Source organism: Dipodomys ordii, unplaced genomic scaffold (genome assembly GCF_000151885.1).
Source record: "Dipodomys ordii isolate 6190 unplaced genomic scaffold, Dord_2.0 Scaffold102, whole genome shotgun sequence".
Taxonomy (NCBI): domain Eukaryota; kingdom Metazoa; phylum Chordata; class Mammalia; order Rodentia; family Heteromyidae; genus Dipodomys; species Dipodomys ordii.
The window spans coordinates 1355119-1368410 of NW_012267318.1; the positions used below are offsets into that span (position 1 = coordinate 1355119).

At 38.1% G+C, this 13292-nt stretch overlaps 1 protein-coding gene across 1 annotated transcript in view; it reads right to left on the reverse strand.

The window, feature by feature from the left end:
- The window catches only part of Lnx2 (ligand of numb-protein X 2), a 78975-nt gene that overhangs the window by 16777 nt on the left and 48906 nt on the right, over positions 1–13292 (reverse strand). Inside the window, exons 4-6 of the mRNA XM_013027259.1 lie at positions 10867–11120; positions 8776–8975; positions 1680–2048 (exon numbers count right to left, since the gene is read on the reverse strand). Coding sequence (XP_012882713.1) covers positions 1680–2048; positions 8776–8975; positions 10867–11120 — 823 coding nt within the window. The remainder of the gene's footprint in view (positions 1–1679; positions 2049–8775; positions 8976–10866; positions 11121–13292) is intronic.

Consider the following 13292-nt stretch of genomic DNA (forward strand, 5'->3'; position numbering starts at 1 on the left):
GAACTGCTCAACTGGAGGGCAGGAAAATAGGGAGGGGTAAGTGGGAGAAAATGAGGGAGGGGTTAACAGTGTTTAAAAAGAAATGTACTCATTACCTTACTTACATAACTATAATCCCCCTGTTCATCATCCTTATAATAAAGATAAAAAATCCAAATATAAAATACCAGGGAAAATTTAAAATAGTTTCTACATCTATGGATGTATTTCTCTCATGTTGGTTAGAAATTTAGTAAGGACCATTTACTTAAGCCTGATGCTGGTGATTCACACTTATAATGCTAGCTACTTGAGAAGCTAAGATTTAGAAGACTGAGTTTCAAAGCCAGCTTGAGTGGAAATACCCACTAGACTCCATCACCAAAATAGCAAACAAAAGCAGGGTTAGAGGTGTGGCTCAAGTGGTAAAGCACCAGCCTAATAAGAAAATCTCTTGACTGAGAAGCACTGAGTTCAGACCTTCAAACCTTAGTACCAGCAGAAAAATTAAGAAAATTTAAATATTGCTTGAGATATAATATGGCCACTCTATTTCTAACTTACTGATTTACCTCTCACTGCATAAAGTAAGTCTGACCCTTCTATTTTTTCAAACAAGTCCATAACACTACTGGCTTTCTACATCCTCCTCTCTATTTCCCCCATTTTTCTCCCTAGAAAGGGAAAAGAGGTAGCTTTCTGTAGGGTAGCAACTGGTTCTGATTTGGGGAAATTTAAAAGTATACATTTCTTTAAACTTCAACTTTATAAAATATCAATAACACCTGACTCGCTCTCCACTGTAATAAATCAGGTTAAGACTTGGATTTTCTTACAGTCTTATATCTTCCTTGTTATTTGATTCCATGTGGCAAGATATTTCACTATCCACCTGATGTTTGGTTTCTTTTACAGGATTTTGCTGTGATTACTTTAAGTATTTTTGTTTCACCTTTATCACTGTAAGAAATGCCCCTATCATTAAGTGCCATGGCATGTGGCAGAACCTGTAGATCTTCCTGGAGTGAGTTTCCAGATGATCTGTCTTTATGCTCTTCCTGAAAACATGTCTATCCTTTCTCACTTCACACAGACACTGTGAGGACAAATTTTATGATGAGTGTAAAATACTTTGAATTCCTTAAATTATGAAAAAAACACTAACTAGTTTAGGTGTATATGTGTGCTTTTCCTTTTTTGGACTAGGCTGGCCTTGTACTCCTAGGTTCAAGGAATACTCCTACTTTAGCCTGCCTCAGGAGAGACATTATTAATAAAATAACCTGGACCCAGTGGGGATAAGCTATTAATCAAATTATCCCCCCTCTCATTTATATGGATTTCCTGAAGGGAGTTAAAGAGACTGGAAACTCATAACTTCACTTTCCTTCTTTAGAATGTGGACACCACTATTTGTTCTATCTTGCTGATTAGGTGAGCTCCAAGATCAAAATTTGACTTCAATATGAAGCTGTAATGGAGCCTACAATGTATAAACAGCTAAGGTGAAAGTCCTCAGGAACAAAGCGTTCAGATAAAGTTTTATCTATAAGGAAGTTACACTAGCTTACGTTTTGAGGCATTTAGATAACCATGTCATATTTTTTAATAAAACATCAAAAGTCCCTTGAATTCTGACATGTGCTAATGGAAACAAACACTGTTATGTGGACTTTTAAGGCTCAGAGTTCAGCATTCACCTGAATAATCTGGGCAGCAAGCTCTGGAGTCCCATGCTTCAGGTCATGCCCATTGATGGCCAGTACCCGGTCGTTGCTGCTGAGCCTGCCATCTTGGGCTGCCAGTCCCCCTTCTAGTAGATCAAGAATAAAAACACCTGGCTCATCTGTCCTTCGGACTAGTTTGATGCCGAGCTGTTCAGCAGAGTCCCGTTTATGAAGAACCACCTGGAAAACCTCTTCCCTTGCAGTGCTGCCATCAGAATGGTTGTAGGCTCGGCTGCCAAAGCGCCTCTCCCGCAGCACCGTCAGATGCAGAGTGGTGCAAGGCTGGGAAAGGACAGCTCTGGCATAGTTATGGGACACATTGCTGATATCATAGTTGTTGACCTAGGGGGAATAAAAAAAGAACCATGATCCATGCATGACAACCTCTCATTTCCTTACCTTGTCGAAATGTTTTGGTGACATTTCCAAAGGAAATCAATATTGAAAAAAATGCTATAAGTATCAGCATTTACAAAGAAAAATCAGAACTTACAAGATGTTTTAAAATATAAGGTCTCTAAAGTTAGTTTATAATGACTAACCTCTAGTACAGAACAGTAGTTAGCATCACAGGCTTTGATGATAGTCTGGAATTAAGAGTTCTCAGTTCTGCTAGTTACTGATGACCTAAGGCAAACTACAGAACTTGAGCTTAATTTGTGTGTTTCCTCATCTGTGAAATGTGTTTACCATCTGCTTCAAAGGATCAGCATGAACCCAAGTTGTACATCAGCACAGGACAAGCACTATATACTACACTACTTCTAATGGAAAAGAAACTCAAATTCTGGGTTAGAGAGTTGCTTTACCTAACAAAATACTCCTAAGCTTCAGAAAATAAATGGAGACTACCTTATTAATTCAATATTCATATATCATTTGTGTATTAAGCGCTACAACTTTGAAATAATTATAGTGACTGATCCTTGGACATGTAACATCATTCAGAAAATATATCCAGCTTCAGTTATTCAATAAATAGAAGAGTATAATTCCTAGAATTTATTACAATTTGAGTCCTCTGAATCAGTCTGAGATCAAAACAACATTCTCTGAACATATATAATGGGACAGGCTCTGGGTTAGGTGAAAGAATTTCATTAGAAATCCTTAAATCTCTTCCACACCAATTCATGTTAAGGTCTTCATATTATTTTGTCGAGATTCATCTTTTTTGTGTTTTTTTTCTTTGGTATCTTTGCTTGTTTTCTGGGATTAAGTTTTGGAACTAACTTGAATTTTGATTTTGGCATATCAATGCCCTATTTAAAAAATTCAGTAATTGGGCTGGGAAGGTGGCTAAGTGGTAGAGTGCTTGCTTTGTATGCATGAGGCCCTGGGTTTGATTCCTCAGCACCAAATAAGCAGGAAAAGCTGGAAGTGGCACTATAGCTCAAGTGGTAGAGCTCTAGCCTTGAGCTGAAGAGCTGAAAGACAGGCCCTAAACTCTAGCCCCAGGCCCAGAGTTTAGGCCCCATAAACAACCAAAAAAAAAAAAAATCAGTCATGAAATTGATAAGCTGTCACACACAAATTTGCTGTCCTTCCATGTTTGCCACCCAAGATTCTTTTTATAAAAAAATGCTCACTATTAATATTTAATTAAAACCAGTTCCCTAGAGTTTTTTATTTTCATACTATTTGAGACATTTGTAGCACCTTTTCAAGGTGTGTATTTTGCTCCTTCCCATTCTTCTTGTCCACAGCCATCTAAGATTCTTATAGAAATGCTGGCTAATTTAGGATCAAGACCACAACTTCAAGGCAGCTTCATTAGTCAGATCCTCATCCTGACTGTTCAGATAAAAGCTTCCTATCATTACATTCATAGTGTTCCATCTCCCATTCAATCACAAAAGATTTATATTAAATCACAAAAGAATGTGCTAAATGTCTGGATGAAATGTGGCTATACTTTCCAGCTACATACAAACACAGTCTCATATTTTCTTTGTATAATAAGTTGAAGAGTATCTTACAACTGGAAAAAGATTCAGGAGCCATAGTGAAATTCAAAGAAAGCTGAGACCAAAGTAAATACCATTTGTATATTTTGGAAAGATAGCATAAGCACAGTAAAGTCTAACGTATTTTTTGGCTAAATGTTTTGTTAACAATGTAACCAATAATGGTCACAAGATTAAATATTGACAGTAACTAAGCTATTGGTTCTGATCAACTGAAGATAATTAATGATGCTCTAAAATTTATATTACTTTTAATAGTGACCTTGATATAATTTACAAAAGCACATTTTTCCTCAAAATAGCTCATATACAACATGCAAAAGAGGGCATATGGTTCTTTGCAGAGGCCATTTAACAGAGTAGCAATAAATACATGTTATTTCCATATCCATGTTATTACTGTATAGGTATTTCTGTATTTCCACAAACATGCATACATTATTATTATTGTTGTTATTTTGTGGTACTTAAGATTGAACCCAGGGCCCTCAAACACTCTAGGCAAACCCTATAAACAACATGAACTGTACCCTTAGTTCCTTTGTTTATATTTTTTTTTTTGGTCTTATTGCCAGAGTTTGAACTCAGGACCTTATGTTCACAAGGCTTATTTGCTCAAGCTCTACGACTTGAGCCATATCTGCATTCTAGTCTTTTGCTCGTTATGTGGAGATGAGTCTAGCAAACTTTTCTGCCCAGGCTGGCTTTGAACCTTAATCCTCCAGATCTCAGGAGCAGGCACGAGCCACTCATTTCTGGCTATATTTTGTTTTTGAGATATGATCTCACTGATTTTGCCCAGGCTGGTCTTGAACTCATAATCTTCTTGCCTCTGCTTCTCAAGTAGTTGGGATTATAAGCATGCACCATCACACCCTTAGCTAACATTTTCTTCTTTTCAGTTGGTTGCGGGGCTTAAACTCAGGGTCTTGGCGCTGTCCCTAAGCTCTTTCATTCAAGACTAGCACTCTAACACTTGGGCCCACAGCACTACCTCCAGTTTTCTAGTGGCTAATTGGAGCTAAGAGTCTCATGGACTTTCCTGTTTGGGCTGGCTTTGAACCATGATCTTCAGGTCTCAGCCTTCTCAGCAGCTATGATTAGAGGCGTGAGGCACTAGTGCCCAGTGTCCAACATATTTTTTAATGTGAGCAAACTAAAGCCTCTAACTACATGCACTTTCCTAAAGTGAAGGATAGCTTAGCTCTCTAGTCTGTAGATAAATTATTTTACTGTGGATTTTCAAACTGGCTTACTATGTTATTTATCCTGTTTATACAAAGTAGAAGCTAGCAAAGTATTAAAAAAATAATAAAGAGGCCTCTCTCCTAGTATTTTACTGTGAATACCTGCAAATATTTCCTCAGGCCTGGGCAAAGGAGATAGCTTTACTTACTGGCTCCAGCATACCAGAAGTCAGGGCTCACAAAAGGAGAGGGCATTGTGAATTGATAAATCAAGTTATGTGCTCATACTTCATCAACTTGAATCATTAAACTGGATTGAGAACAGCAGCAGTATGCAGTCTCCATAGTTAATAATAATGCACTGCATTTTCTACAGTGTAAAGTTTTATTTCTTTGGTAAATTCAAAGACTATGTCAATAATTTAAGAAAATTATAGTTTTATTTGAGGCACTTATTTTAATTACATCATTAAAAAATTCTCCAAAATGTTTAAAATTTAGAAGGGAAATGTACAAAAATGGTGATAACCACTGCTAACCCATTGTTGGTAGCAAAAAAGGGACAAATTTACGTGTACACTTAAATTCCAGCTAGAAAGACCAGATGAGGGAGAGAGAAAGAATACTGTGCAAATAGGCTAAAGAAATGGGCTCTTTGGTTCTTGTGGTCTCAACTGCTAAAATATCAAGATATGAGAGGAGGGAACCAACATGCATGTGGGGTACCAGGTATAAGATTCTTTCCATGTAGAATTGGACAGGAACTAGGAATTAAGGAATACAGGCAGTGTCCTTAAAGTTGTGCCAGTATGCAGCTGAAGTATTAATATCAACTGACAGCTAGGGTATACTACAGCTAGCTATGATAGATCAGAAATTTGATTTCATACAAGCAGTAATTATGCTTCCTATATTCCTTTACTACTTCTTAGCATTTGGAGAAAAACAAAAACAAAAAAAGAATAAAAAGTAAATGAACAACAACAAAAATCCCTACAAAAGAGTATGAAAGCTCAATCTGCCTCAGCCATACTAAAGGCAATGAAGGGTTGAGGCTTGAAAGATAAAACAGAAATAACACACTGAGAGGCAGCATACAAGTGGGTGTGAAAATCCCAACTAAGGCTCCACAATGAAAGGCCAATCATAGCTGCCTTGTAGCCTATCTCCACCCTTTCCCCAAATCTATAAATTTCTTTTTAAAAACTGAAACTTCTGAAGGCTCCAAGTTCTGTTTTAGTAAGGGAATGACTATTCTCAGCAGGATGTCACATCCAAATCCATTCTTATATTGAGACTGTAATTGTGTGAACAACCAAACAAGGAAAATAAAAACAACAAATGCTATCAATAATTCCAGTGAGGAGGAATTGGGTAGGCAAGAATAGTAAAACAAAGCTTTCTGGTAGAGACAAGACAAGCTGGAGCACAAGATGAGGTCAGGGTGGAAGTGGAAGAATGCTGTCCATATGGAGGCAGAAGACTGCTAGCCTAGGTCTGGCTTTTCCACTAGACAGTACTTTGTAAGACAAAACAGAGCAACTAGTACAGTGCTGTAAACCTTGTAAGAAATGAACTGGTATGCCAGATACGAAAGAAAATTCAGGCCTGGTACAGGTAGCTCTCATCTGTAATTCTAGTTACTTGGGATGTGAGGTTCAGTAAGATTCCAGGTTAAAAGGACAGCCAAGGCAAAAAGAAGTTTGAAAGACCTGTTTCAGTCAATAGTAATATGCACCTGACATCTCAGCTACTCAGGAGGCTGAGATCAGAAAGATCATGATTTTAGGCCAGTCTGGACAAAAAAGTCCAGAAGATCCTGTCTCAACAGAAAAGGCTGGTGCGTGGCTGTTATCCCAGTTATGGGATGATACTGAAAATATAAATAGGAGAATTGTGGTCCAAGCTGATCCAGGCAAAAAAAAAAAAAAAAAAAACAAAGCTTCTCAAAAACAAGCAGAGCAAAAAGTGCTGGAGGCAAAGTTCAAGTGACAGAATGTCTGCCTAGTAAGCACAAATCCCTGAGTTCAAACTCCACTGCTAGAGGGAGAAGGAGAGAAGGAAAGGAGAGGAAGAAAGGGAAGAGAGGGAGAGAGGAAGAGGGAGAAAAAGAGGAAGGAGAATAGGAGAGAGAAAGACAGAGAGAATCATATTTAAGAAGACAGGGACTATGTAGCACCTAGAACCATGAATAGCTATCACCCTACGACACTCTAGCCAAATCTTGGTGGGGAAATTGGTTACAGCTATATTTAATCATGGCAGATTTTAGTGTGGGTGGCAGACAACTTGATGTGATATTCTATTACCTCAGGTATGAAGTAATAATATGGAGTAGTGGAGAAAAAGGAAGGAAGGGGTAGAATCAGCAGATGACAGTGAAGAATGAACAATGAATGCAAGGAGGGATGTGGCCTTGTGCTTGAGTTGCTAGAGGACATTTTCTTGTTCATGAGTGTTCCTTTTTTTCTCCTAGAATTATCCATTTTCGAACTTCAACTAGTATCACACTAATTCAAATGCCCAGTCCACGTTTCTTATGAACTCTACTTTTACAAGCAAAATGATTACTATCCTCATCCTCAGTGTCAACATACCTCTTAATAAAATATCTTTCCCTGTATTAGTTCTTCTTTTGGGAACATCTTTTCTAAGGCCTTGTGCATACAAAGGCACTTTCCAATCACTGAACTATAACCTGAAATGATCATTTCTCCTTAAAGATAATATGCTGGTACCAAAAATTTTTGAAAGTGAGAGTTCAAATGCTAAGAGAGCATGCTTGAATCAGTAAGATTTTTGAACTCTATCATAAATTCAGTGATACAAACTACAAGGAACTCAGGCTGAGGGTTTAGCTTGGTGGCAGAATGTTTGTTAGCATGCGCAAGCAAATGCTTTATCACTTATCTTAGATATCTATTGATAGCTATAGATCTATCTATTTATATCTACACATATAGGTATAGATATCTGTATCTATCAGTAACCAGTGCTATATAGTTCTTTCTAGCTTCTAGTAATCAGTGTATATGATTCAGACATGAAGACAACAGATGGATAGGAAACACATATTAGAAACCAATGTTATGTAGTTATGTCTTTCTAGCTTCTAGTAATTAGTGTATAGAAGATAAATCAGACATGAAGGCAACAGATGGACTGGAAAACTGGATGTGGAATAAAGGCAATGGATAAGCAAATTTCAACTTGAAAAACCGTGGCCATGAAATAGCCAGTTATAGAATCCAAGCCAAGAAAGTCTAGCAAGCCCAGAATGTTTAGCACTGTGCCTAGACACATGTGGGACTGAAAATTAATGTTCCAGGGAAGAGATTTGTGGGGGAGGGAAAGTAGGAGAAAACAAGGGAGGGAGTAACAATGTTTGACAAGGAATGTACTCATTACCTTTCTTATGTAACTGTAACCCTTTGACATCACCCTTATAGTAAAATTAAAGAAAATTAATATTCCAGGAGAAATTATAGATAAAAGTGATTGCATATAAAATCAGCATATATAATTCAAGCTAAATAATATAGTAATTTTCTAAGTGTTTTGGGGGGGTGGTAGTGGTGGTGGTACTGGTATTGGAACTCATGGCCTCATGCTTGTCAGATGTGACTTTATCTTTAGTTTTTTCTTTTTTTTAGTTATTTTTCAGGCAGGGTCTTCTAATTTTGTCTAGCTCATCCTGGATTCTAATTCCTCTATTTAGATCTCTCATGTAGCCAGGATGACATGCATAAAACACCACATCTGGCTTAAAAGCTGAGTGTCACTTCCCCTTCCCTCAGTCCCAGCACTGGCCTGAACTGTGATCTTCTTGATCTCCACTTTCTGAGTGGCTGGGATGATAGGTTTCTAATACTAACAAACAAACAAACCAAGTTAACAGAGTAATTTAAAACTTACCTGAAGAATCTGGTCTCCAGCAAGGAGTCTCCCATCTCTGGCAATGATTCCATCTCGGTAGACTTCCTGGATGACAATGTTAATCAGTGGTGTTTCATTGCCACCCACAATGCTAATTCCTAACTGAATATATGGATTAGATCGGTGTATTTCAATTGTGGTAATTTCTCCTTCTGGTAAACTGAGTGGCTGTTGTGCAGCTGTAAAGTTAAAAACGAGAGAGGAAGAACAATGTTTTATATGGGTTTTCTTCATGTAAACAAAGCATCTTATGTTAACATGTAGATGATTAATAACTAAGCAATATGACTGGCTAAGGGCTGGAATGTTGAAAAAAATCAGTTAAGACTATCTAAACTTTTCTACTTCAACCTAAGTAAAAACAGTGATTAAAAAAGAAATCTACTGCCTGGCGTGCTGGTGGCTCATGCCTGTAATCATAGCTACTCAGGAGGCTGAGATCTGGGGATCACGTTCAAAGCCAGCCTGGGCAGGAAAAGTCCGTGAGACTCTTATCTTCAATAAGACACTGAGAAAACTGGAAGTGGCGCTGTGGTTCAAGTGGTAGAGTGCTAGCCTTGAGCTGAGGGATAGCGCCCAGGCCCAGAGTTCAAGCCCCATGACCAACAAAAAAAAAAGAAACCTACTTTGTACCAGATCTGGGATGACATGGAATCTGGTAAAGAAACATTAAGAGAAAACCATCTGGAAATAGTATACTCTTAGCACAAGGCAGAAGAAAGGAAGCATATACTTGGTGTTACATTAAGCCCACAGAGAGAATAGCTATGTTGAGCTCCTACATGGTGTTTGGATCTCAGAAAGGCTTGAAAGCTGTGGCAAGGACAATTTGAGTATGGAGTAAACTTTTTAGTTTGTAAGAGAAAAACTACTTTTGAAAGTAATTAGCTAAGACGAATTACCTCGGTGCCCAGAATGCTGACTGGCCACAGGCTTACTTCCTAGTGGATGTGCTATACAAGCTAGTGCAGCAGTTTGCTAAAGGTGTGTGCTGGTTAAAAGCATGCTCAAAAGTCCTATTCCAAGACACTTGCTCTAAGATATATCTATTCATTCTCTTAAGACACAGTTTTCTTAAAAAATAAAAATAAAAAGCTTCATAACTGCTGGGTTATGCCTGTAATCCTAGCTACTCAGGAGGCAGAGATCTGAGCACTGCAGTTTGAAGCCAGATTGGGCAGGATAGTCCATGAGACTCTTATCTCCAATTAACACCAGAAAAAGCAGGAAGTAGTGCTATGGCTCAAGTATGTAACAGAAGGCTAACCTTGAGAAAAAGGGTCTTTTAGGGACAGCATCCAGGCCCAGAGTTCAAGGCCCAGAACTAGCACCAAAAACCAAAACCAAACCAAACCAAAACAACAACAAAAAACATCACTTCCAAAAAACTTCATAATGTCATTCAGCATCATTTAAGTAATCAGTTAATAGAAAGTGCTTGGTAGTGTCTGACAGAGTAAGTACTTGATTTGAGCTATGTAGGTTTTACTGTCAATGATGTCATTGATTTCTTATGTCAAGAAGTAAATGTATTTGTGAACCAAAACACTAAGAATCGATGGGTACTGGCAGCTCATGCCTGTAATCCTAGCTACTCAGGAGTCTGAGATCTGAGGATCACAGTTCAAAGCCAGCCCAGGCAGAAAAGTCCATGAGACTCTTATCTCCAATTAACAGAAAACTGGAAGTGGCACTGTGGCTCCAGTGGTAGAGCACTTGCCATGAGCTGAAGAGCTGAGGGACAGCACCCAGGCCCAGAGTTCAAGCCTCATGACAGACAAAAACAAAAACTAACAAACAAAAAAACCCAGTAAGAACCATGTGAATGACTGGTGGGTAACAATGGGAAAATAATGGAGAAGGATCATTTCTCATCTATTAAGACTCGTATTTTATTTCTAAGATGCAGAACATTACATCTGTATACTGAGAAGGGTGAATGATGTGATATGTAAACTGTATCTGAATGCAGTAACTATAACTGTTTAGGGGACAAAGGTGCATGATTGAAGATTAGTGGGAAGGGCAAAAGAAATATACTACAGCAGGAGGAGGTAAACTGCAACATACCGTCAGCTCCAGTGCTTTCATCAAAGGCAGGGTTGTCCAGACCTGGCTCCTCACTCCACACGGGAAGAGATGTGGATGTTGAGTTCTGTTCGGCAGGTCCTGAGCCTGTCCCTGGCCCTGAGCAATCCGTTTCTGGGGATGAAGTACCTGGAAGATCTATTATGGTGGATCCATTTTCATTCTCAGTATTTGTCTGAGTTTTACTAGTTTTCCTTCTTTCCAGAGCAGCTCTCCGATGAAAAGCTCCAGGACACCTAGAAGAATTATCAGGTTATTTCCACATGATTTGTTTGAAAAGGAAAAAAAGTTTGTACCTGAACCAAATAATGGTACCTTGAAGTACTGACAAATTAGTACATAGCTCTGATCCTAATCTCTACTCAAAGTAACGATTTACTACTTCATCTGATAGACAAAGACAAGACACAGGCACAAACAGTGGCTTGGAACATCTCTCTAAAAGACTACTACTTCAATAAAAAGTCGCCAGGACACATCCTTTAATTGTGTTTATATTGCAATGATGAGTGAGAAGCCAGAAGTGGTGGCTTATTCCTGTAATCCTAGCTACTCAGAAGAGTATTGAGATCTGAGGATATCAGTTTAAGGCCAGCCTGGGCAAAAAGAAAATCTGTGAGATTCTTATCTCCAACAAACCAACCAAAAGCTAGAAGTAAAGGTATGGCTCAAGTGGTATTTTGACAGCCTTGAATGAAAAGGCCAAGTAAGAGCTCTAGGCCCTAAATTCAAGCCCCAGTTCTGGCACAGAGTGTAAAAATCTGATGACCTAGCCCTTTTTACAGGCCAGATGGCTCACTCAGAGGAGTAGCAATCGCAGGTTTCTTCTACCATGAAACCATGAGGGTACCATGATGCTGCTTCACTCTTCATACCTACCATGTTACACATTCACTAACTAGTACTAATATATCTGAAACTTTACTGCCTGTAGCAAGGCACATCAAAGGCCCAAATATTTACATAATAGACACAGAAAGAGAGAAAAATGTATTGCTCCATCTGTAAAATTAGAACTATAGTGATGGTATTAAAGGGACAGTCAATGAGCTAAAAACTGTACTCTAAGTGCTTAGGAAACTTATGTAAGTAACTAGAAATAAGAACTGTTAGCATGCTTGTTTTACTTGTTTAAGCAAAAAGAAACTGCAGACAGATGCTCATTTAAACTCACAACCAACAAAATATTTAAATGAAAGCCTTTCACAAGACATTAGAAACAATGCCAGATGCACATTCCTTCCAATCCAACACCTTGATTAGGCAACGATCAATATGGCTAAGCTTGAAGAATGGGAAAGAAGACTCAGGATTAGCAAGGAAGGACGAGAGCCATTCTTAGGAGAAATAGTGACCATATGAACAATGTTAAAGGCTTTCACTCAACAGTATTTTTAAAAATCCACAATTTCCAACAAAATTAAGTATAGGAGTAAATTAAACTAAAACAGAAAGCTATCCTTTAACTATGAAAGTAGCCCCCAGCTAAAGATTTATTTTAAATCTTGGATTTCAAGCTTCATTTATTCCCTTTTCTCTTTTTTCTATGTCTTGTTATGAAGGGAGGGAGACAATTAATTTTCTTTCTGCATGTGCAGGCAATGTTCTTTTAAGGCTCTGACAAATAGTTTTTGAAAACTAGATCAAGATAAAAATGTCTTTTGTCAAAGAATATTTAATTAGAAATCCAAACTGTTTTATTTGAAAAGGGAAAAGGTTGCAGCAATAACTAGATTAAAAGATTTTCTGGCTAAAAAGATAGATCAAATTTAATTCCTCAAATATATATCATACAAAAACATCCACATGGGCAATAGCTAGTCTTCACTGAAAAATGAATAAAGACCAGGAAATGAAGAGAATATAGGGGCAGAACATGAACACCTGGGAAATGGCTTAGTTAGCAGCTCTAAGCCCTGATAAACTAAATAGGCTTATCCTATAGTTATTAAGCCTGTTAAAAATAAATTTAAGCGGGGTGCTGATGGCTCAAACCTATAATTCTAGCTACTAAAGGAGGCTGAGATCTGATGATGGAGATTTGAAGCCAGCCCTGACTCTTACCTCCAATTACTCACCAAAAAAAATCTTGAAGTGGAATTGCAGCTTAAGTGGTAAAGCATTGGTAGTAAGCAAAAAGCCCAGGGACAATGCCCAGGCCCTAAGTTCAAGTCTCAGTACTTGGGCACAGGCACAGGCATGCGCGTGCACACGTACACACACACACGCATGCACATACACACATACACACACACAATCAAGAAGGAAAACCTAAACACTAGGTTGCTAATGAGGTTATGGTACAGGCAAATTCACACACCTAATAAGACAGCATACTATTAGGAGGATTGCTAAATGAAAAAGATATTAAAAAGCTACCAAGGAAAAATATGGAATAATGGTACTGT